This window comes from Salvelinus namaycush, chromosome 25, assembly GCF_016432855.1.
Source record: "Salvelinus namaycush isolate Seneca chromosome 25, SaNama_1.0, whole genome shotgun sequence".
NCBI lineage: Eukaryota > Metazoa > Chordata > Actinopteri > Salmoniformes > Salmonidae > Salvelinus > Salvelinus namaycush.
In genome coordinates this window covers 22169058-22192329 of record NC_052331.1, presented here as the reverse complement: position 1 = coordinate 22192329, position 23272 = coordinate 22169058, and the positions used below count along the sequence as shown (strand labels likewise).

At 42.5% G+C, this 23272-nt stretch overlaps 1 protein-coding gene across 1 annotated transcript; it reads right to left on the bottom strand.

Annotated features, from left to right (window-relative positions):
* Positions 1-4831, bottom strand: LOC120020109 (von Willebrand factor C domain-containing protein 2-like). The gene is made up of 3 exons (XM_038963554.1): positions 4270-4831; positions 2242-2371; positions 1-1702 (listed from the first exon to the last, which is right to left on the bottom strand). The coding sequence occupies exons 1-3, from the start codon at positions 4615-4617 to the stop codon at positions 1515-1517; spliced, it is 666 nt and encodes a 221-aa protein (XP_038819482.1). The 5' UTR covers positions 4618-4831; the 3' UTR covers positions 1-1514.
* Between the last annotated feature and the right edge of the window lie 18441 nt (positions 4832-23272).

Genomic DNA, 23272 nt, shown 5'->3' with positions numbered 1-23272 from the left:
TCCTAAAGATATGGATAAAAGATAAACAACATACAACATTTTCAATAACATAATCAAGAGACACGGTATTAGGAGAGTCGACTAGAGAAGTGTAATGAGAGCCTTGCCTGAAATGACAAAGCTTGGATGTTGGCATCCTATCCATGCCTGCACAGACCAATATGCTACAAAACAACATACACAAGAAGAACGGTTTCTTGTCTTTAATGGTTTTCATGCAATGGTCCCTTAAGAACGGACATAAAGGAAGAAAGTGAACAGAATCTCTGACATTCTGATAGTGAGTAGCTTATTGTTTACAAACCTATAGCATTCATTCAGAAAATGTAATGTTGCTTACACCAGCCTTTAGCTTTCAGAACCTCTCAATTATTTTCATATATTTAATGTTTCCTTCATGATCAATTCAAATAAGATGGAGATGGTATACCTCAATTAATATCCATCGAAGTTGGTCAAAATCTTCCAATAACACTACTAGAGAAGTATAACATCCCAAAATGTAGGATAGTCCCTATCATCTACACCACATTGAAACATTTGTACTAGTGTAGAAATATGTGGCTACTTCACCTGCTTAATCCTTGTTTAGAGTACACACACGAAAGCAGAGTTCTTCAGACTCAGTTGGGTCAAACTGCCCCCTCCTTCAACTATATTAGGAAATGTTTTGGGCAAGGAATGTTAAAAAGATAGTTCACTCCAAATTCAAAGTTATTCAGATGTGTTTTCAGATCTCAAAAGTGGTCTAATATCAAGAAGAGAATCATGAGATGGTCCCTAACAGATAAAGGCTTCCATCTTAAATGAATGGGAAATATTTGAGTTTGAGGCTTATTGTTGGATCTTGACAGCAGATGGTGTGGGACGTGTACTCATCTTAACATTAGACCACTTTTTAAGTCTGAAAACCTCAGACAAACTTCGATTTGAGAGTGAACTGCCTCTTGACATGTTCATTTATTGATAATACATGAACATGAATATTGCAATATAATGCCAGCAAAACAACTCCAGTCTCTTTGGAATAGGTTTAGACAAGAGAGCGAAAAATACATTCACATAGTAGTTACAGTTGGATTTTTCTGCTGTAAAAGTGTTTGTGATGCATGCTACATTACATGTCAGTAAAAATTTACAAATATATTTTATTGTCACATACACCGGATAAGTGCAGTTAAATGTGTTGTTTTACAGGGTCAGCCATAATATAGTGCCTATGGAGAAAATTAGGGATAAGTGCCTTGCTCAAGGGTACATCGACCGGTTATTTGGGGTATTTCGAACCAGCGATCTTTCAGTTACTAGCCCAACACCGTCCTGCTGATAACCACCAAACATTCAGGGGCAAATCTCTCTGGGGAGAAGTTTCCTCTAGGTACAGTTCTAGGATCAGCTCCCTCTCCTCCAATCCTAACATTAACCATTAGTGGGGGAAAATTCAAAACTGACCCAAGATCAGTGTCTAGGGGCAACTTCACCCTATACCGGGGCAAATGACTGGTCCTACTTAATCAGTTCTTCTGGCTAGTCTCTCCAGAGGTGCAGTTGCGTACGCGGGAACAGGTGGCCAAGCGGTTGCCCTCCCAGTAGCCAGCATCACCTGAGTCGTGGCAGCGGCACTTGGTGCAGGAGTCCACCCACAGTGGTTCACCTCCTGGAATCACCTGGCTCCGGGTTGAATCCACATAGCAGTTGGGCCCTGGGGAATCACACACACACAATAATTTCTGTTAACTTGCTATATGGTTGTGATATTTTCCAATGCGCTTCTCTTTCTATGAGGATAAACGGTCACCTCTACCATAAAGAGGAGAGGGTATTTTTATGATCAGTTGAATTTCAGACAATAAATATTGATTACCTCCGAAGTACTGTTTTTGAAAAAACGCTATACTATTAATTACGCAGTCATAGACCACCTAAACTCAAACAATGAATGCATCTTCATTTGGCTATTTTCCAACTCGATAAACTTCCTTTTAAGAACGAATGAGTGTCTCAGCAGAACAGGAGAGAGAGAATCAGTCATTGGTAATGGTGCGTGAAGCAGATTACTGAGTCAGAACATCATCTTCCCTGTCTCTAGCCCTCTCTCATCTCCCTTTGGCTCAAATAGAATGGAACGAAATACTTCTCAGGGTTCTCCCCAGGATTTTTTAACAAGGTGGTTCTGCTGAGTATGGCGGGGGGTTCTATGTCATAAATATCCGTGAGATGTATACAGGTCAGTTTACTTACCCTCTGGGCACTCTGGGCAGCACTTCCCTTTGGTGTAAATAGGGTTGACGCAGGGTGGGGGGGCGCAGTCTGCCACCAGGCAGCGGGCGATGCCGTCACTGTCACAGGTACACTGCTCGCACTCGTTGGGCTGCCAATCACACAGAACAAAACACAGGCTGTCAGAGACAGAGGCTTCATCCCAAATGGCACCCTATTCCCTTTATAGTGCACTACCTTTGACCAGAGCCCAAAGGGGAATGTTGTGACATTTGAGATGCAACCACATACAGTACATAGGCCTCCTAGTGTTCTTTAGACTGCCACTGGCAGATATCACTGTTAGACATGAGCAGTTGGACAGAAGAAAGTGCTCATTCAAAGAGACAGGGCAATCGATTAATTCTACAACGATAAGATTGACTTATGCAGGTGCTTTCAGTTTAACTGTGACAAATTTAACTGTGACAGCATGTTGGTTTTCCTGAGCTATAAGCATTAGTGTAGATGCTAGCCTATAGCCCATTTCAAGATATATCTGAAAAAGAGAAGTCTGACATATAACCATAATGCCATGTTTAAGATGTGCTTATATATGTGTAGTATATGCTTTATGGTATACAATTCATTTAAAGTGTTGCCAGATGTTTTCCCCTGTCATGGTATTGGATGTTTATCTGCATATCTGAGGTTCAGATACAGAGGGTGGGTTAAATGAAGTGGAAGAAGAAAACTCAAATGTCTCTGAGCTCCTCCAGTACTGTGTCAGAGGCCTATATAATAACTTCATCAAGAGGACAATGAGCCACAAGTAAATCTCTCTGCGTGGCTTTCTGTTGCCAGAGTTGTTTCATATTCTAATTCACTGACTTAGGGGGTCTTAAAATACTGCTTAGCTTGGTTGGATTTGGTCTCCACTATCCATTGAATTAAATGAAACAAATCAGAGGGCTGAGTTTATTCTTCAAGGGGGTTGAACTGTGGCTAATGACTCTACTGACTACATGAACAGAAAACAAAGCTGTACGTAATCACTAGCACAGCAACATAATCAGAAACAAGAAACACAGATTTAATTAGAAGAAGAAAACAAACAGCAAACATAACTGAACAACTCATTCTATAGTATGGTTGAGGACTACGAAGGAGATTATCAAAATGTTTACAATGAGCCTCCAGAAGAACCTCAATATCAAAAGGGGGATTTGTATCTATATCTGTTCTCTCAATTTACATATGCACTGTCACATTTGAATAGACTTGCTGTAAGTGTAGCATTCAAAAGTATCATACTGCCTCCATGTGGCAGTATCTTCAACAGTTACAATCCCTGTCAGTAAAAGTTTCAGCTGCTACTGTATCAAACGAGGCTATATACAGGGGGTACCCGTACCCGCTGTATATAGCCTCGTTATTGTTATTATATTGTGTTATTTTTTTTATTTTTTTTAACTTTAGTTTATTAGTAAATATTTTCTTAACTCTATTTCTTGAACTGCATTGTTGGTTAAGGGCTTGTAAGTAAGCATTTCACGGTAAGGTATTCACCTATTGTATTCGTCGCATGTGACAAATAACATTTGATTTGAAACTTGAAAGAACAAGATTTCATAGCAGTTAGTAGTTCAACAACAAACCACAGGGTAGCGCAATTTAGCCATATTCGAAAATTTATCTGCATACAGTGCCAGAAACAGTCCGACGCCCAGAGATGTTTCCGAAAAGAAAGAAAATGAAATGTGCTGCTTGTCATAAGACGCGTATGCAGTGATATATTAAGAGACATGTTAACAGTGAATCAAATACGTTACTTTTGAAAAAAATATATCCAAAATTGCTGACGCGTAATTGCGCACAGAGAGACTTTGGAGAGACGATTTCAGGAGGAAGCACAACGCTTATTATAGTAAGAGAAGAATCAATATTAGTCAACTCAATAGACATTTGAGAAGTAAATGACATCACATACATATTATGTTTATTCATTCCAGGTAAAGTTTAACTTGATCATATCGTGCCAAGTAGGGGATTGTGCTTGCTGTAGCCTACCTGGAAGTTTTGTCCCAGTTCGTACACCACTCCCCGGTACTCGCAGCCTATTTTCTCACATCTTGGACAGCAGTCAGTAGGATAGTGGCTGACATGGATGCAAGCGGCCGGCAAAGAGGTACACTCCGTCCGTGCACAAGACGACCCCTCTGTGGTGCATTCACACTGCGTGCAGTGGTCCGATTCTAGAAAGTACCATTCTCCCACATAGTAGACGCTGCCGTTCGCATCACAGGTGTTCTCATGTCCAGCCACAGAGAAAGACAGACCGAACTGAACACAGAACAGTAGAGACAACACGGAATGCATAACCCCCATCGAATAGTGCTGATTTGAAACCATTTTCATGACCAAAAAAATATCCAAAACAAGACGAAAGAGACTGTGTTTGTTCCAGTGTCCAGGATTTAAAAAAAAATACAAAATGTGCTTTAGTGTTTATGGTCATTTAGCAGTTTCTGCCACATTGTTGAAGAATATAAAATCCTCATAACATTTTCAGATGTGCATCTAGCCTACAATTGAGGCTTTATTCTCGATTGCCCAGCCGGTCTCGCACAGATCCGAAGCTGAAACGTGCAAAGAGAGGGAAAGTTATTACGCCTCTACGGGGGTTATGTTTCAATTTACACGTGACTACCCAGTTTAGTGCTTAGACTCTGGTCCGTCCCCCAGTAAATTGCCTGTGAGCTATAACCTACTCACTATGGTCAAAATTATGAGAACGGGTTTTCCCCTACATAAATAACTATGGCTACTGATATTCGTTAGCTAGACACAATATTTAAACTGCCTTTGAGATAAGATTAACTAACATTGCTCTCTTTTTGTTATCGTTCCTTTGTATGAAATAAGATATTAATGTGTGGTTATTATAGAAAATACATCTGGTTTGACTTTGTATTCAACCAGGTTAATGCAATAACAAAGTACAACAATAAAACTGTAGACTATAATATGAAGCTGAAATAATGTTCCCATGGATTTTCCAGGGGACAAAATTAAACTATTGAACATTTTATTTACACCAGAAATAGTTTATTCTAAGCAGTGGTGGAGGGATACTGATTTCGCGATATGTCTGCCTTGGATACAAGAATGTTTACACTGGATACAGGAAGCAACAACAAGGTAAGTTTAGTCTTTGATTTACTAACTAGCAGGTTAGCTCACATTTCTCTCAAGTTTTAAAATGTAAAATTTAAGCACAAATATAATGTGCATGAAATTATTCAATTAATGTTACTGAGATGCTATCTAACAACTAACTAGATAGCTAACGTTAACTGCCTTAGCTATCTACAGTAGCCAAATGAGACAGACAACCCACGACGAGCACTCTTCTGCTACTGCTGGCAAAACCGGCAAATTATTATTATGAAGGAAATTACTTCTAGACCAGACATATGTCAATGACTAGTTTCAATTCTCCCCTCTGTTAGACCGTTTAAACTCCTAGGTGTCTTCATGGAAGAATCCGAATGCCCACTCTCGGTGTGGAATCTTATCGTGGAGCAAGTCCCGGCGCCAGAGCCCCCAGACATCCGGGGCATGTTTGGAGATGCTTTGATTGACATGTACACAGAGATTCATACTGAGGTGAGGACCAAGCCATTTTAAAGGGACAATCTGCAGTTGCTACATACATTTTTAAACTTATACATGAATGATATAGCTAGCTATATCCATTGATTATTAAATGCCTCATATGACTTTAGCTAGTTCAACTGTCATACCCCACTAGAACCCAGAATATGAACTTGTTTTAATCAAATGTTTGCAAACAAAGTAAATGTAAGTAAAAACTGTATAGCTTTAAAAGATGGTTAAATCTATACTTTTGATATCATGGATGGTCACTCCTTGCATCCATAGCTCTGTCTATGAATTTGAATTTGAGAGTGGTTACATATATCCATCCCCATCCCTCAGCTTTTTACCGAAACAGTGGTGGGTGAGAGCATTGTTATTGTTTCAACTTCTGGTTGTCACTTTAAGGGTGCTGTTCATGTTGGAGGAATAACTGACCATGGTCCTGCATTGTTCAAATATCTGTCTTTAGGTAGCAATCAGCAATAGCTGACACATTACATTTGGCCAAAACAATAAAGGTGGACTGGAAATCACTTGAGTAAGTTCCCTTGACTCAATAAACTCTCCTAACAACTCAAGATAGAAGTAACTACTAGATAATATTATATAGTTGGCAAATGCTATGCATTAGTACTTTAAATAGATTACATTAAACTGTGAACATGCCACAATTACAGCAAGTAATCGCAACAAGACATGCAAGCTTTAGATAGATTCTACAATGTAGAATGAGATGTTGTGTAAAACACAAGGAGCTCTAGTTAAGTGAGGCTATGCATGCAGCTATTCAAGACTAGGTCCTCAGATTGTTCCAAAACAACTCACTCACACCGTGGCTCGAGACTTTCTTCACACCAGGGGTCCCCAATTACATTTAGCCGTGGGACAATTTTTTTCTTGAGCTGATGGTTGGGGGGTCGGAACATAGATATAAATAATTTGTACACTGCAAATTAACAGCAACAATCCCAAACAGATATAGTATTTGACAAAGAAAGCGAAGGTAACCTGCCTAAATGACTACCGCCCCCGTAGCACTCACGTCGGTAGCCATGAAGTGCTTTGAAAGGCTGGTCATGGCTCACATCATCACCATCATCCCGGAAACCTTAGTCCCACTCCAATTTGCATACTGCCCCAACAGATCCACAGATGATGCGGTCTCAATCGCACTCCACACTGCCCTTTCCAGCCTGGACAAAAGGAACACCTATGTGAGAATACTGTTCATTGACTATAGCTCAGTGTTCAACACCATAGTGCCCACAAAGCTCATCACTAAGCTAAGGACCCTAGGACTAAACACCTCCCGCTGCAACTGGATCCTGGACTTACTGACGGACCGCCCCCCAGGTGGTAAGGGTAGGTAACAACACATCGGCCACGCTGATCTTCAACATCGGGGTCCTCAGTGGTGTGTGCTTAGTCCCCTCCTGTACTCCCTGTTCACCCATGACTGCGTGGCCAAGCACGATTCCAACATCATCATTAAGTTTGCTGATGACACAACGGTGGTACTGTAGGCCTGATCACCGGTAGTGCGTACAGCCCAGTACCAACTTTTATTTTTTATTTTTCGCAGAAAACTGGGGGGGGGGGGTAGAGGCAAATAAAATCACCCACGGGACGTATTTGGCCACCTACTGCTTTAAACGGTTTATTCTGAAGCCAACTACTCCGTCTGAAAATGTTATCAAGTCACATACAACAGGTCAACAGGCTATGAGTAATTTGCATAATATTATACCAGGCTGGCTCGGGAATTACAACCCCATTAGCAATGCAGGAGTAACTTCAATTGAAGTAGGTAATATAGGGTTCATATTCAAAAAGGAAAAATAAATATGTATGAAACCACCCATTTCCTGTCTGGGTCTCCAGCCTTAACTCTCCCCAATGATGTCATCCTACAGTTATGTTCTGCTAGGGGCAATGTTTTAAATGTCCATATTAGATCAGTTCAGTAGTATAAATACAGTCACACTCTACAGGACAAACATCTAATGAAGGAGACCCCAGGAATAGTTGCGTAATAGAATAAAAATGACACAGGCCCTCAAATTAGCTTAGCGCCCCATGGGCCAATTTAGGGGTTAAGAGCCAACCCTGCCTTGTTGATAAGATTATTATGAGCATATACATGACATAATTTCTATGCGCCGACTGGTTGTATTTGTCACATGCTTACAAGCCCTTAACCAACACTGTAGTTCAAGAAATAGAGTTAAGAAAAGATTTACTAAGTAAACTAAAGTAAAAAGTAACAATAAAATAACAATAACGAGGCTACCGGTACCGAGTCAATGTGCGGGGGTACAGGTTAGTCGTGGTCATTTGTACATGTAGGTAGAGAAGGAAGGACTTCTAGTAAAAAAAGCATGTGAGCCCTATTCACTCAACCAGCCTTACATTTCCCTCAGTATTTTGTTGTTGTTGTTGCTTTCTACCCTGTAGTAAATTAATTCTTTCCCTCAGCGTTAAATCTCTAGATGAGAATCATAATAATACTACCCAGACTGGCCTTCTCTCCATCTAGGTCACCATTGTCTGCAGCAGTTCCTTTTAAGTTTAACACAGGATATGAGGAGGCCAGGGCACGTTTCCTTGGATCTCTGCCAAACCATGTGGCTTTGAGCTACCATATATTCTCCGGACATTAGTAATGCCTGTGCAACTGGATATTGCATAGAATTAAGTCAATGTTTGGTTTGTGGATGGCTAGCATGAAAAATATATTATTAGATTAGCCTATTTCAAATGTTTATCACGTTCCACATTTAACATCTTCAATCTCCATTGTGAAGTTACAACAACAACAACAATGAGTCAACAACTCAGGTTAACCACACTGTAATTCCTTCCCCATGTCATCTGATGGGTTTCACTTGGAGATGAATTAAGCAATGAACAGCTTGTTACTGTTGTTAGCATCCTGGGGGCTGACTCCATAAACACCTGCATAGAGAATGGCTTGCTGGGGCTTTATGGGAAGCAGTGTGTGGCTGCCTGGCCGGAGTTCAGCTAGACATAGTGGTAGTGTGTGTGTGTGCGTGTGTGTGTGTGCGTGTGTGTGTGGTAGCATGTGTGTGTGTGTGTGTATGTGTGTGTGCGTATGTGAGGGCACAGGCAGATTGAAAGACACAGGGAACGACCATGTTTAAACATTCTCCTCTGGACAGCAGTGGGCTTTGAAGCTGGCCTTTCCATGGAGCATAGACACTGAATGTCAGGGACCAGGTGCAGAAAAAATGTAATAGACTCCAGACTTTAAACTTCTTCACCAACACTGTGCCTCTGCCATCAGCCAGAATATTTGCTTGACTTTTTCTCTTTCCTCTTTATTTGTTGATGTCTGACTACAGTTTCATAACACTTTCACTTTTTTTTCTTCTGTCTGGCTACAGTTTCATAACACTTTCACTTTTTTTTCTTCTGTCTGGCTACAGTTTCATAACACTTTCACTTTTTTTTCTTCTGTCTGGCTACAGTTTCATAACACTTTCACTTTTTTTTCTTCTGTCTGGCTACAGTTTCATAACACTTTCACTTATTTTTCTTCTGTCTGGCTACAGTTTCATAACACTTTCACTTTTTTTCCTGTCTGGCTACAGTTTCATAGCACTTTCACTTTTTTTTCTTCTGTCTGGCTACAGTTTCATAACACTTTCACTTTTTTTCCTGTCTGGCTACAGTTTCATAACACTTTCACTTTTTTTCCTTCTGGCTGGCTACAGTTTCATAGCATTTTCACTTTTGTTTTTGTCTGGCTACAGTTTCATAACACTTCTACTTTTTCTCCTGTCTGGCTACAGTTTCATAATACTTTCACTTTTTTTTCTTCAGCAGTAGCCCCTTTAATAGTTTTCCCCTGAAGTTAGTGTTTTTAAAGAGTAGTGTGCAAACTTGTTGGGGGAAACCAGCCAAGTGAAAAACACATGCAGTAGTTCTATGCACAACAGTGGCCAGGGCACGTTATTAAATAGAACACTTATATTATAAGATGGGCCAGGGTCTCAATTGAATGTCATGTACATTTCACAGGTCTTTCTGATATCTCATCATTCATAATGACTCATCACTCATTATAAGCCTAAAGTTACACAGCATTGTCTCCTGATGTCCTACCCCATGTATCCCCATTTTTCCTACTTCCAGGTCACTATGTGGCAGCAGATTTGGCAGACGGTGCGCCATAAACTGGGTAACAGGCTGAAGACACCTCACTCCCCCCTGGCTGACCCCCCTGCCATCAAGGAGCTGCTGAAAGCTGAGATCCAACTGCTGCTGGGGACCGTGAGAGAGAGAGCAGCCTTGGAGGGCAGGTGAGGAGAAGACTCTTGTATGATGACTGAACTCCATGCCTGTGTCCCAAATGGAACTCTTTTCCCTATAGAGTCCATTACTTATGACCAGGGCCCATAGCGCTCCGGTCAAAAGTTGGTGACAACTTGTTTGAATATCAGCAACAATAAAACGTTTTGGAAGAAACTACTACCATAAACCTTTTGGCTTTCCTTTCCCTTCCTCTTCTAGTTTTCTATTCAGTTTGGAATTGATAAAGCATTTATCAAATTGTCAAACACCAACACTTCTTCTTACGCCATGATTGCCTAATGGTTGAATTTTGAGAGAAAAAAATATATGTTTACATTTTCATTCATCAGACAGAGGACCAACATTGTTGGGATGTCTGTGGATCTCGTTTCCCAGACCAGGCTTCTTCTCCCTGTCTCTCCCTCCCTGCCTGTTTTTTTATTAGTTCCAGGTGATAAATGTTCTGACCCCAGTAAAACCATTCAGACTTTTATTTCCACTGGGAAAGGGTTGGGCCTAGGGGTCAGGACCCTTGTTTCACACTTTGTACCTTTAGTTTTCTTCAACAATGATATCTTTAAATGCTTACTGTGTTTTCAGTCAGTTACAAATGGTTTGGTAATAATTAGATCTAAGAAGATAGTAAGGTTCCAAAATGGCTGTAAATGTTATGGTCCTAATGGTAAAAGCACAAGGCAGAATTTGAGGTTTCATAATCTCCTAAGCAACAAATCACCCAGATCCCCCCCAAATGGGGGCCCTATTTTTATACTGCCCACCCAACACTAGGCCTGCATCCGGATGAGCCCGTTTGTCCGACAAAAGGCAGTAATTTACAGGTACCTATTTGAAGGGGAGGCGTGTCCGTCCCTCAGCAACTGGTTGGAGGCTCTGAAGAATGTAGCTCCGCCTCAACTCTGCCCCTATAATTGGAGTTTTTGTTGCCATTCAGGAAAAACACAAATCACTGAAGATTGTATCCAATAAATGTGATGCACCAGTTAGAAATGTATTGGCAGTGGCTATCTCACAAAAACTGTCATTCATAGCTTTATTGTTACTTTAAATCAGATCAGATTTAGCTAAGACTATGGGACTATTAAAGGGTATACTATGAATAGTCTAGGAATGTGTATCATTCAGGAATTATTTCATCTTAAACCCACTTCAAACAAACTCTGTCGGCACATCCAGACGTCCTGTGGACAAATCAACAAGGTAATGCTAAGACTTTGGGTATCAGTACCATGTTATCCCTGATACTACGTTCTGCTTTGAACCCCTGCCAAGTGCCAACCACGCTGCTGCCTGCTGGTTGGTCCTGTTGGTCTCTGCCTCTGCCCCGTGTTTGTGTTTGTGGCCCAAATGGCACCCTATTCCCTATATAGTGCACTACATTTGACCAGGGCCCATAGGGCTCAGTAGTGCACTATGTAGGGAATAGGGTACCCTTTGGAATATAGTCTGTGTGTATATCCTCCATGATCCCCCTCTCTTTGATTAGCAAATTAAGGGCCTCACTGTAAATCAGCTGATCTGCTTTCAGGACAAAGCTGCTGGATCATTTCCCTTTAATATCGCTCCAGGTTTGGAGCTTTCTCTTTATCCTTGATCAATCGATCCTACCCAAAGCAGGAAACTGTTGAGTTGACTAAATACCCTACATCTGAGGGGTTTGATGAACAAGGGTGTCTGACTTTAGCAGCTAAGATTAATCTTGCTTTGAAAGTGAACTGATTTAATGGAGCTGGTTGGCAACTTTTCAGATCACCTGTCCCATTGTGTGGTCCTCTCTCCATGCCATTGTCTTAGTTATTTGTGGTCGGCGTCCTCAGTGCAGCTGCACCTGTCCCATTATGGAGAGAAATAGGGGGTACGCTGAATGCCCATTGAGTAAAGGTACTCTGAATAAATAGGCTTTCTGAAAACAGGCCCAAGGAGGTCCTAAATCTCTGAACGGAACTAGCATAACAATTGGAGCGGGAGGAGCTGGGAAGTGAGAAATGTTAAAAATGGCTGTGGTTGTGGTGTAACTTATTTTACATCTGTAGTTTATCAATCTTCCAGGACAGGAGGAGTTTTTGAATGGTCTGGTGTGGTTGTTGATGTTGAGGCGGGCGTCTATGCCATCTTTGTTAGCTGAGATCAGGGCTCCTCCTCTCTCTGGGAGTAAGCTACTTAGTGATATGTACTACACTGCCTCACAATGTAGCCTCTGTTCCTGTCATTACAGCTAGACCCGGTAGCTCCACTAGCAGCCTGCCACTGAAATGGGATTCTTACCTCTACTCACCCTCCACACGGTCTTGTTCACCAGAAGTTGTGCACTGTGGTGTAAGACTCAGGCATAGGACTCAAGAGCTGCAAGCTTCAATACAGTCAGTATTTTGTATTCCATCGATAATCAAGTTTGCTGATATATGGGTCAGTTAGCTATCCACAACAGGCCATAGCCTAGATGTTGGCTTTGACCAAAAAGGGAGGATGCATTCTGTAAGCTTTTCCGGTCCTTAATTTCATGGGGGAGTAGCCTATCTTCCTATTTTCCACTTGGATTGAGCAGTATTTCTCCGTAATTACGCAACCCTTTGTGATTTAAAAAAGGGTTGGGCATCCTTGGCCAGCATCTGCAACAGCCTTTTTCCTGGAGATCAAAAGAGTTTCGGCAGGTGCAGCTAAATGGGAGTGTCCACTCTGCGCCAGCCTCCTGATTTAAATCCCTCAGCCTAGTAACATAATATCCCTACTTTGACACTGCTGGGGTGTTCTCCTCACCCCCCTCACCCCTCATTCAACAGGCATTGTTCCATGGCTGGTGACTCTTGGAGGCTGTAGGACCGCTGCTGTTGTACCATTATCATTTATTCTCTCTCTCTCTCTCTCTCTCTCTCTCTCTCTCTCTCTCTCTCTCTCTCTCTCTCTCTCTCTCTCTCTCTCTCTCTCAACCCATCTCTCTCTCTCTACCCATCTCTCTCTCCATCTCTCCCTCTCTCTCCCCATCTCTCTCTCTTTCTCCCCATCTCTCTCTCTGCTCCACTGCTTTAATATTTTCAGCATGGTAGTCTTAAGATTAAGACAGGGGATTTCAGAAAGCAGGACAGGCCTGCTGGCCGACCGGCCCGTCAGGGTTGACAGACATACAACACTCACTTTGTGTTGCACCAACGAGTCAAAACTGGGGGGCCAGATTATTGGCTCACTATTTCTGTCCTTCCTTTGTCATCTTATTCCCTCCACTCTGACTCCTTCACACTACGTTGGGGGTTATTTGTGTGTATCTATTGATTTTTAGGGATGGAGATGCAGACATATTCCGGTACAGTCCTAGTGTGGTGAATTACGCCTTGGGTGTCCATAACAACCGTTGTGACACTGTGAATAGTAGGCCTCCCTCTAGTGGAATACAATTCAGCCAGAGCCAACATGCAGAAAGGTTAGTCTGACTGTTAAGAGGTACATTCACATACATACATTCACATACTGTAATACAACTGCTACAACACAAGAGGGAAAATGACAGTTGCAAACATACATTGTCATTGTGTATTTCTAGTCATGTGGATGCACCTTAGACATGTATTTCTGGTCCGACAGGTCCTGTTCCCAGAGCTCAGACAGCTCTACTACCAGCCAAGATGACATTGATGGCGTGAGACACAAGCTGAATGTCACCCACATAGATGATGTTGTGGCCCACCTCAAGTAAGTGACTGAGCAACATTTCCAAAAATGTCAATTACAGACTAATGTTTAGGTAATGCACCCTATAAAATGCAGCCAGTTGAAATTCTGCAGAATATGTGACTGCAAGACCTTAGTCTGCATCCATGAAGAGTCTCAGACAGGAAAGACCATGAGCCATGGGGTAAATGTGAGCCACAGTCAGCGAAGTGCTGTAATGAAATGAATACAGCTGTGGGACTGTGGGAATGGGACCCCTTTTCCTCTTCACACATTCCTCTGTGCAGAGTCAGATTTCTCTTCAGACTTCTGCCACTCTGGCCCTCTCTAAATCTGCCTGTTTGGACAGACCAGACATGTCCTCATCATTGTACAAACATGGCATTACAGTAAAGAGAAAGGCGGTAGCTTTACGATACTAGGATACCACCCTGCTTTGTCTCTTTCTACCTTCCTATTTTCTCCTTCTCTCCATTATAGTGTATTCCTGTCCTGTCATCTACAGTGAATAGATCCCTGCCTTCTCCTGGTCATAGGAGAGGGCAGGGATCTATTCACTGTAGATGACATTCCTCTCTCCTCTCTACTGTTCTCTGTCTTGCTCTCCTCTCTCCCGCCTGTGTCCTCCAACCTGGTTCCCTTTCCCCCTGGCCTTGTGGCAGAAAGAGCCAGGCATCTGGAGCTCCCTACCCAACCAGGCCTGGAGGGGATTGCAAACACTGGGCCTGCCTTGGTGGGGAGCTGGGGGAGAGTAGGAGGGGATGGAGGGCGGAGGGTGGAGGCCAGCCAGCCCTCTCCTCTCCATCCCTGCACAGAACAAAAGCCCCCATTGTAAGAAAATGAATACCAGACCTCAGCATGCAGAAGATTCCTTTGCTTCTAAAAAAGAAAGAAGGGAATTAAGTCTACAATAGTTACATAACCGAAAAATAGGCCACGGCTCCCTCAATACCATAAGAAAAGTTGTGTAATAGATATGGATGTAGTACATGCTGTTGTGCATTTGGCTGCCTGTTCAGGATTCAAGGCAGTATTCGATGAAAACCGGCAGCCAAGTTCCTGAAAAATTGCACCTTGATATCATGCTATGTATACATTTGAATTGGTTTGTGTTTAACACTATGCAATTGTCTTTAGTTTAATAGTTTTACTAAAAGGTGTTAAAATCTATTATCATTTGTAAAAGGTCAAGAAATGCAAGGGTTTTAGAGTTTAACCTAAAAATGGTGTTCTCTCCTCACTACCAGATTAGTTCTGACTGAAGAATGCGAGGTGCTGAAAAGCCAAGTGCAGTTTCTGCAGGTAAGAATTGGGTTTGATTCCAATCAAAATACCAGAGAGGTTGCTATTTTGGAAATTCACACTATTGTTCCAGTTGAAATGTTGTCTGTGCTCTCAGAAAATATACTGCACTTGCAGTACCCTATGTGCTTGGACTGAGATGCAGAATACACTGAAGACTTGGAAGTAAAAAGGTCAGTTCTTCTCTGTCAGCTTTTTCTTTGGGATGTCCTTAAATAAGCCTTCAACAGCTTACACCTCGGGTCTGAGCTATAGACAAGGCCATGAAAAATAGAATATAATATGTGAAAGACCCCACAGAGAGAACAAGCCTTTCGCTCCTCTAAAAGCCAAGAGCTGACTGCCACCGACACGTACAGCCGCCTGGTTAACACAGCGAGAACCAATGTGACCTGTAGTTGACCTAGGACAGTCATCACCAAGCCCCCCTCAGATGGACCTGATTACCTTCAGCCTTCAACCGCTGTTGGCAATCTGCATATTATTCCTTGTATACGCCCAGTCTGCAAAGCCTCAATCTAAGGTTACTGCTGAGGCCAGAGGCACTAAGTCTTTCCAGGGATCTGGCCAAACACACTGCTGCACAAGATTGATCCTCTTTCAATCAGTCCAAGTTCCTACTGTACTGAGTAGTCTAGTCTCTATACTCTGGGGCTGGGCTGGCTGCCCCTCTGTCGTGCTCCTCTGGCACTGAAGGAGAGAGAACGGAACACCAGATGTAGGTGTTCCCTGCCCAACAGATGGGGAAGCCATCTTTTTATGTGCCATGTCACACATCTCCAACCCACTATGACACGCAGGACACGTCTCCTGAGATGTAGGGACTAGGATGGGATTGCACAGTGTCTGTTAGGGATGTTTCTGTTTCTGCTACCAGCATTTTTGTAGTACGTAAAGTGCAATTCAAAGGCATAATGAACAGAAGCAAAATTCTTAGCCAGTGTAAAGGAGATTTTCAGGTGAATAAAAAGGATAGCGGTCGTAGATAATATCAATCAAAAATCCATCTGGTTTATTACAAGAATTCAGCAAAGAAAATGTCCTCCTCTGAGAAGGCCCTTCTATATTAATCACATAGCACTGAATGTTCTGTAAACACCATCCCAACTTGTAGGAAGTCACAACCTCAGCTGCTACAGAATCACAGTGTCACAGATAGATTATCAGTGTGACCTCAGCTCAGTCTGGCATCAAACTTTAACCATCACATTCAACACTGGCAGACGTTTGATACTGTCAGTTAAACAGGTCAAAGGTAGAAACATCAGTACTTTGTTACAACAGATCATTATAGACTGAAATACAGGAAAATAACAAGGCAAAAGTAAACATGTCATCCCCCACGAATGATGCAGCACCCACCATTGGGCCAATCAGTGTAATTTTGTAAATTATGCATCTATGGCAAGACACATATGTGAGGATTGGCGCTGGAGACGAGAAGCTGGTACAGGGAGTTTAAAAAACATTTAATAAACAACAGACATGAAACAGAACAGGAATAGCGTCTGGACAGGGGAAAAATAATGGCATCAATGCTGACACAGGAACAAACTGAGGAGCTGACTGAAATAGAGGGGGTAATCAAAAAAGTAATGGAGTCCAGGTGAGTCCAATATTGCGCAACTGTGCGTAATGATGGTGACAGGTGTGCGTAATGAAGGGCAGCCTGGCGCCCTCGAGCGCCAGAGAGGGAGAGCGGGAGCAGGCGTGACAACATCATTCATCCAAGTTTTGTCAAAATCGGGCCAGTGGTGTCTGAGATATCACATGTGACTAACATATTGATTACTATAGCACCCCCAATATAAATGTTCTTGCACATGTTGAGTCTTGACAGTGTTTGCAACATGTTTACTGAATTTTGTTACAATACGAATATCCTGGACTGATTTATATGCATTTATGTGCCAGACCATGCCCACGTGAATGTTCATGGTCAATAGCAGCCATATTGTTTTTGGTACTAGTCTGGAAAATATTGTGCTGGACCTCTATGGACCTTTGTCCATAGATACCACAATTCAAGTTTTGTGCAGATCGGTCATCTGGTGCCAGAAAAGTAGCTTTTTAAGTGTTCTTCACAAAATTCAAAATGGCGGAAAATCCATCATGGCAGACCTTATGGGTCCCTGACGCAAATGTGTTCCTTGTGAGGAGAGGGACCTACAGTATGCACTGAATTTCATGACTTTAGGTGAAACGGGGTGAGAGGTGTGACCTTTCAAAGTTTGCCATTTGGCCAATCAGTGTAATTTTGTAAATGCCAGATATCTATGGCAAGTTTAGTCAAAATACATTTTGGCTGAGATATAACAGTGTGACTAATGTATGAACGTACTAACTGGCGGAGAGAGATCCACAATTCCCTCTCAGATTTCCTTGTGGAGGACAATTATTCAAATAATTTCCCATTACAGCCAGAAACATAGTCTAGTCAGCCAGAACCAAGCCAGGGTACTGTATGATCTCATTCACATTTAGCATGCAGCAATCAATCATCCATTTTTACAAACATAGGTATAATGTCCCATTTCCTCGAATGGGGGTTGTTGGAATTAATTCATAGACTTGGCCGTGGACCAGGAAAGGAATCTGCAATTTTAGCAGTCAGGCTGTCCACGGTAATGACTAAATTACCGCAATATCTCATTATTGTCAAGCTTTGGAAGTTTGTAGACTAGTAGGCATGGTCCCAAATAGAGCCCATATAACACTGCTTTAAGTAGGAGAAAGAATAGACTGAGAAGGAGGTGTGGAGAGTTATCATTTTACCACTGCACCACAGTGAAAAAATAGGCTGTTTTATTTTCAGAGTAAAAGGGCAGCCGTTTCTGCGAAGCAGAGTTTGGGTTTTGAGTCAACACTCCATTGAGAAGCAGTGGGCTGTGTAGCTCCCAGTCCCCATCCCAAATATCACCCTATTCCCCCAATAGGCCCTGGTCAAAAGTAGTGCACTACATAGGGAATAGAGTGCCATTAGGGATGCAGAACCAGTCTGGTATTCCATCTCCCTTGGTAGCAGCCTGCGCCAGGATAGTCTAACCACCCTTCCATCAGTCAGACCTCACATCTAAAATTAATACCCTCCTCTGTAACTAGATCACTCTTCACTTCTGTTTGTTTGCATTTCAAAAAACCAAGACAATCAGCTGGCGGCGCTAGGCACTCGGAACCCCTCCGTTAGCTACACAGTGGGGAGTCGAGACGAGGCATAGCTCCGTGGTATGCCAGTGGCAGACAGTGAGACTTTACGTAAATACCTCAAAGCAAATAGCAGGGCTTGTGGGTGGGTGGGTGGGACTTCTAGCTAATGATCATCCATTACCAGTGGTATTGTAAAACCAGGACAGATATGACCCGGCTGCCAGCAGAGAAAAGAGCCTGTTGGTTGGAGCTGTGGTTTACGTCCTGAGTCTGGATATAGATGTAAAAAGAGAGTCCAAACACTGCTGCTGCTGAATCGTTTTGTCACTCACGTCTTAACACCCCCCCATCTCCCACCATCTTCCTTATTTCTCATTTGTCAGCTGTGTCGTTGGGGTACATGACTCCAATGTACAGTAGAACAGGAACACCAGACACAGCGTGATGTCACTGAGGCTCCAGAGCCCACTGTAACAGGTGGGTGATACAGTTACAGTACAGTCATACAGTATTAGGGTGGGAAAAATACGATACCTTTACCAACATTCCCAGATTTTCCCGAAATCCTGGTTGGAACATTCCTGGAATCAAGATGTAAAAAGCAGGAAAATTCAGGAATCCTCCAACTGGGATTTCTGAAAAACGTGGACATTTTGGGAAAGCATTTTGCAACAGTAATATACTTTCCTGGTCCACATAACTGATCTGTATTGAGCCAGCTGAACATCAGAGCCCAGAGTTTATAGAGGTGACTGTACACCGATCCATAATGGTTTCCTGTGAACTACACTGCACTGACAATGACTATCGCTCCCTTTGGAGGTATAAATTGGTAGCCTGACGACTCACACTAAATTATTCCGCTGATCTGTTGTTCGCTACATACTTTAGTCTGAGACTGCCATCATTGAAGCCGTTTGTGGTGGCGAGGGGCACGAGGGGTGTTGTACAAAACAAAGTCATTAGTGATTGGATCTTCTCTAACCAATCAGAGTATCAAAGCCAATGATCAATTTTCAAACCACCACTTTACCCACGTGTGTTCTGGCTCTGGCCCAACCCATCAGCTTCTGGACCAATCAGACGGCCCCGAATGGGTTCGCATTCGGTGAAGGGTCAGGAGTTACTCAGATCCAGACTCATTGCAGAGAAGAAACTAATGTCCGTGGGCGTGGCGTAGCGTTTGGCCAGAGCAAGGAGTCTGTGTAGCCAGGCAAATAAATTGGTAACGTGTCCTAAGTCTTTTGACGTTAGTATTTTATTAGGAACCCCATTAGCTACTGCTAAAGCAGCAGTTACTCTTCATGGGCTCCACACAAAACACAAAACGTTACATAATACAGAACATTAATAGACAAATAACAGGGACAGAACGACATACATTTATTCAATGAACACTTCCTAAAAAAACACTTACCAAAAAAACTTCCTAAAAAACACTTCCTATAAAGAAAACTCCTAAAAAACACAGTTGGTTGCTTTTCTTTCTTCTTGTATTGATCTGACATAAATGACTGACTGACATGTTCTCCTATATCTGGAACAAAATCAGATCAATTGATCCTCACTACCATCTAGTGGTTTATTGTTGCAAAAATACTTTTTACTTCTCCTTTTTTCCAGTGTTGTCAAGTTCTCATCCGCTACAAATATTGAAAAACATTGCACACAAATAATTGGGTGAAAAAGATTATGGTTAATAGATGTCACTTTAGAGTGGTAATTGAACTACATCACTCCATCAACAGGTGTAACCTCTCAATGTTCCGTTATCTTGGGCTTTGGATCCTGGTGCTTATTTCAAACAGGCCTATAGTCTGCTCTATGCTCTCCTTTCTAACAGATCCAAAATACCTGTTTTACCACTTCTGTGGATTTACAGGCTTTCAGGGGCTTTCTGCTATCAAGCCCAAGGCATGTCACTTTGATTATTTGTCTGATAAGGGTAACATGCATACTTCCCAGACAAGGGCCGAAATTCAGTCAGATCAAGCACTAACCAGCGATAGCCGACACCTGCAAAGCTGATGTTTTGGTGGTGTCGGAGGTAGGAAACTGCGTTGGGAGTCGTCAAATTGGTGAGCAGCTCCTCTTGCAGTCATTGTCTTGAAGCCACACCCATCCCACTGGCGTTAAAAGTTTAGAATGAGAAAGTGTAGGCTATATACAGTTGAAGTCGGAAGTTTACATACACCTTAGCCAAATACATTTAAACTCAGTTTTTCACAATTCCTGACGTTTAATCCTAGTAAAAATTCCCTATCTTAGGCCAGTTGGGATCACCACTTTATTTTAAGAATGTGAAATGTCAGAATAATAGTAGAGAGAATGATTTATTTCAGCTTTTATTTCTTTCATCACATTCCCAGTGGGCCAGAAGTTTACATATACTCAATTAGTATTTGGTAGTATTGCCTTTAAATTGTTTAACTTGGATCAAACGTTTCGGGTAGACTTCCACAAGCTTCCCACAATAAGTTGGGTGAATTTTGGCCCATTCCTCCTGACAGAGCTGGTGCAACTGAGTCAGGTTTGTAGGCCTCCTTGCTCGCATATGCTTTTTCAGTTGTGCCCACAAATTTTCTATAGGATTGAGGTCAGGGCTTTGTGATGGCCACTCCAATACCTTGACATTGTTGTCCTTAAGCCATTTTGCCACAACTTTGGAAGTATGCTTGGGGTCATTGTCCATTTGGAAGACCCATTTGCGACCAAGCTTTAACTTCCTGACTGATATCTTGAGATGTTGCTTCAGTATATCCACATAATTTTCCATCCTCATGATGCCATTTATTTTGTGAAGTGCACCAGCAGCAAAGCACCCCCACAACATGATGCTGCCACCCCTGTGCTTCACGGTTGGGATGCTGTTTTTCGGCTTGCAAGCCTCCTCCTTTTTCCTCCAAACATAACGATGGTCATTATGGCCAAACAGTTATATTTTTGTTTCATCAGATCAGAGGACATTTCTCCAAAAAGTACGAGTAAATCTTTGTCCCCCTGTAAATCTTTGTCCCCCTGTGCAGTTGCAAACCGTAGTCTGGCTTTTTTATGGCTATTTTGGAGCAGTGGCTTCTTCCTTGCTGAGCGGCCTTTCAGGTTATGTCGATATAGGACTTGTTTTACTGTGGATAAAGATACTTTTGTACCTGTTTCCTCAAGCATCTTCACAAGGTCCTTTGGGATTGATTTGCACTTTTCGCACCAAAGTACGCTCATCTCTAGGAGACAGAACGCGTCTCCTTCCTGAGCGGTATGACAGCTGCGTGGTCCCATGGTGTTTATACTTGCGTACTATTGTTTGTACAGATGAACGTGGTACCTTCAGGCATTTGAAAATTGCTCCCAAGGATGAACCTGACTTGTGGAGGTCTACAAATTTGGCTGATTTCTTTTGATTTTCCCATGATGTCAAGCAAAGAGGCACTGAGTTTGAAGGTAGGCTTTGAAATACATCCACAGGTACACGTCCAATTGACTGAAATTATGTCAATTAGCCCATCAGAAGCTTCTAAGGCCATGACATCATTTTCTGGAATTTTCCAAGCTGTTTAAAGGCACAGTCAACTTAGTGAATGTAAACTTCTGGCCCACTGGAATTGTGATACAGGGATTTATAAGTGAAATGATCTGTCTGCAAACAATTGTTGGAAAAATTACTTGTTTCATGTACAAGTAGATGTCCTAACCGACTTGCCAAAACTATAGTTTGTTTACAAGAAATTTGTGGAGTGGTTGAAAAACGAGTTTTAATGACTCCAACATAAGTGTATATATACTTCCGACTTCAACTGTATATAAAGATAATGACGCTCAAATTGAAAATCATTCAACAAAATAACGAGGATTTCTATCAGCCTAATCGAGGTGTAGATTACGTCTCACATTCCAATGTTTGAATTTGTTAACAAGGCTGCATGGGATTTCTAATAATGCGACTATGTGCAGCCAATGGCAATTTCTGCTTTAGGTATAATGCCGGGAGCCGCTTGTGGATTTGAGCGCTCTAACACAGTGCCACTAGCCGACACCTCTGGGTGTCGGCTAGCGCGGATCTTATAGAATCTAGCCCAAGGTCATCACTTACAGCACAGGTGTCAAACTCATTCCACGGAGGGCCGAGTGTCTGCGGGTTTTCGCTCCTCCCTTGTACTTGATTGATGAATTAACATCACTAATTAGTTAGGAACTCCCCACACCTGGTTGTCTAGGGCTTTATTGAAAGGAAAAACCAAAAACCTGCAGACACTAGGCCCTCCGTGGAATGAGTTTGACACCCCTGACTTACAGTATCTGGTGAAAGTATAACCCTCTGAACATAACCATCCAAGGACTCACAGCCAGAGCTCTGAGGCTTCCCACCCCTGCAACAGAGAACCCACCACCACCGCTCAAGACAGGGACAGCTACCTACCGCCCCTGGTCCCCTCTGCTAGTACAGTAACCACCCATGGATCCTACCTCAACCCTGCCTCAGAACAGAGAATAAAGGGCAGAACTTGCAGGCCTAGTGGTCAGCCTGTGACTGTGAGAGCTCAAAGACATGATGACTCATGGTCAGACTCAGTGAACAGCTGGCCCTTGTTGTTCCCTGGTGGACACAGTCCTCTAGGCTCCTCCACACAGCTTCCGGGGAGCAAAGGGAGCTGTGATCAGATGAGCCCCGTAAGCATGTTCCACCCTGCTCCCCCCGCAGTGCAGAGGCCAGCCAGCAGAGGACCGAGTGGGGCCAGGCACCTGTGTCTGCCGCAGCAGGGGGACAGGCTGGTTAGCTCCTCGCAAACTGAACTCTTTACTACAGAATAAGAGGATAGTGAGTCTCTGATACTGTCATGTATTTTCTACCTGCAGTCTGGTCCTAAAAGGAGACAAGTCTCTCATCAGAGCTCAATAATACTCATACTTGTAAAAGGGATGTCGTAATCTCTTTAATATAAAGTAATACAGTAACCCTAGTCTTCCACAA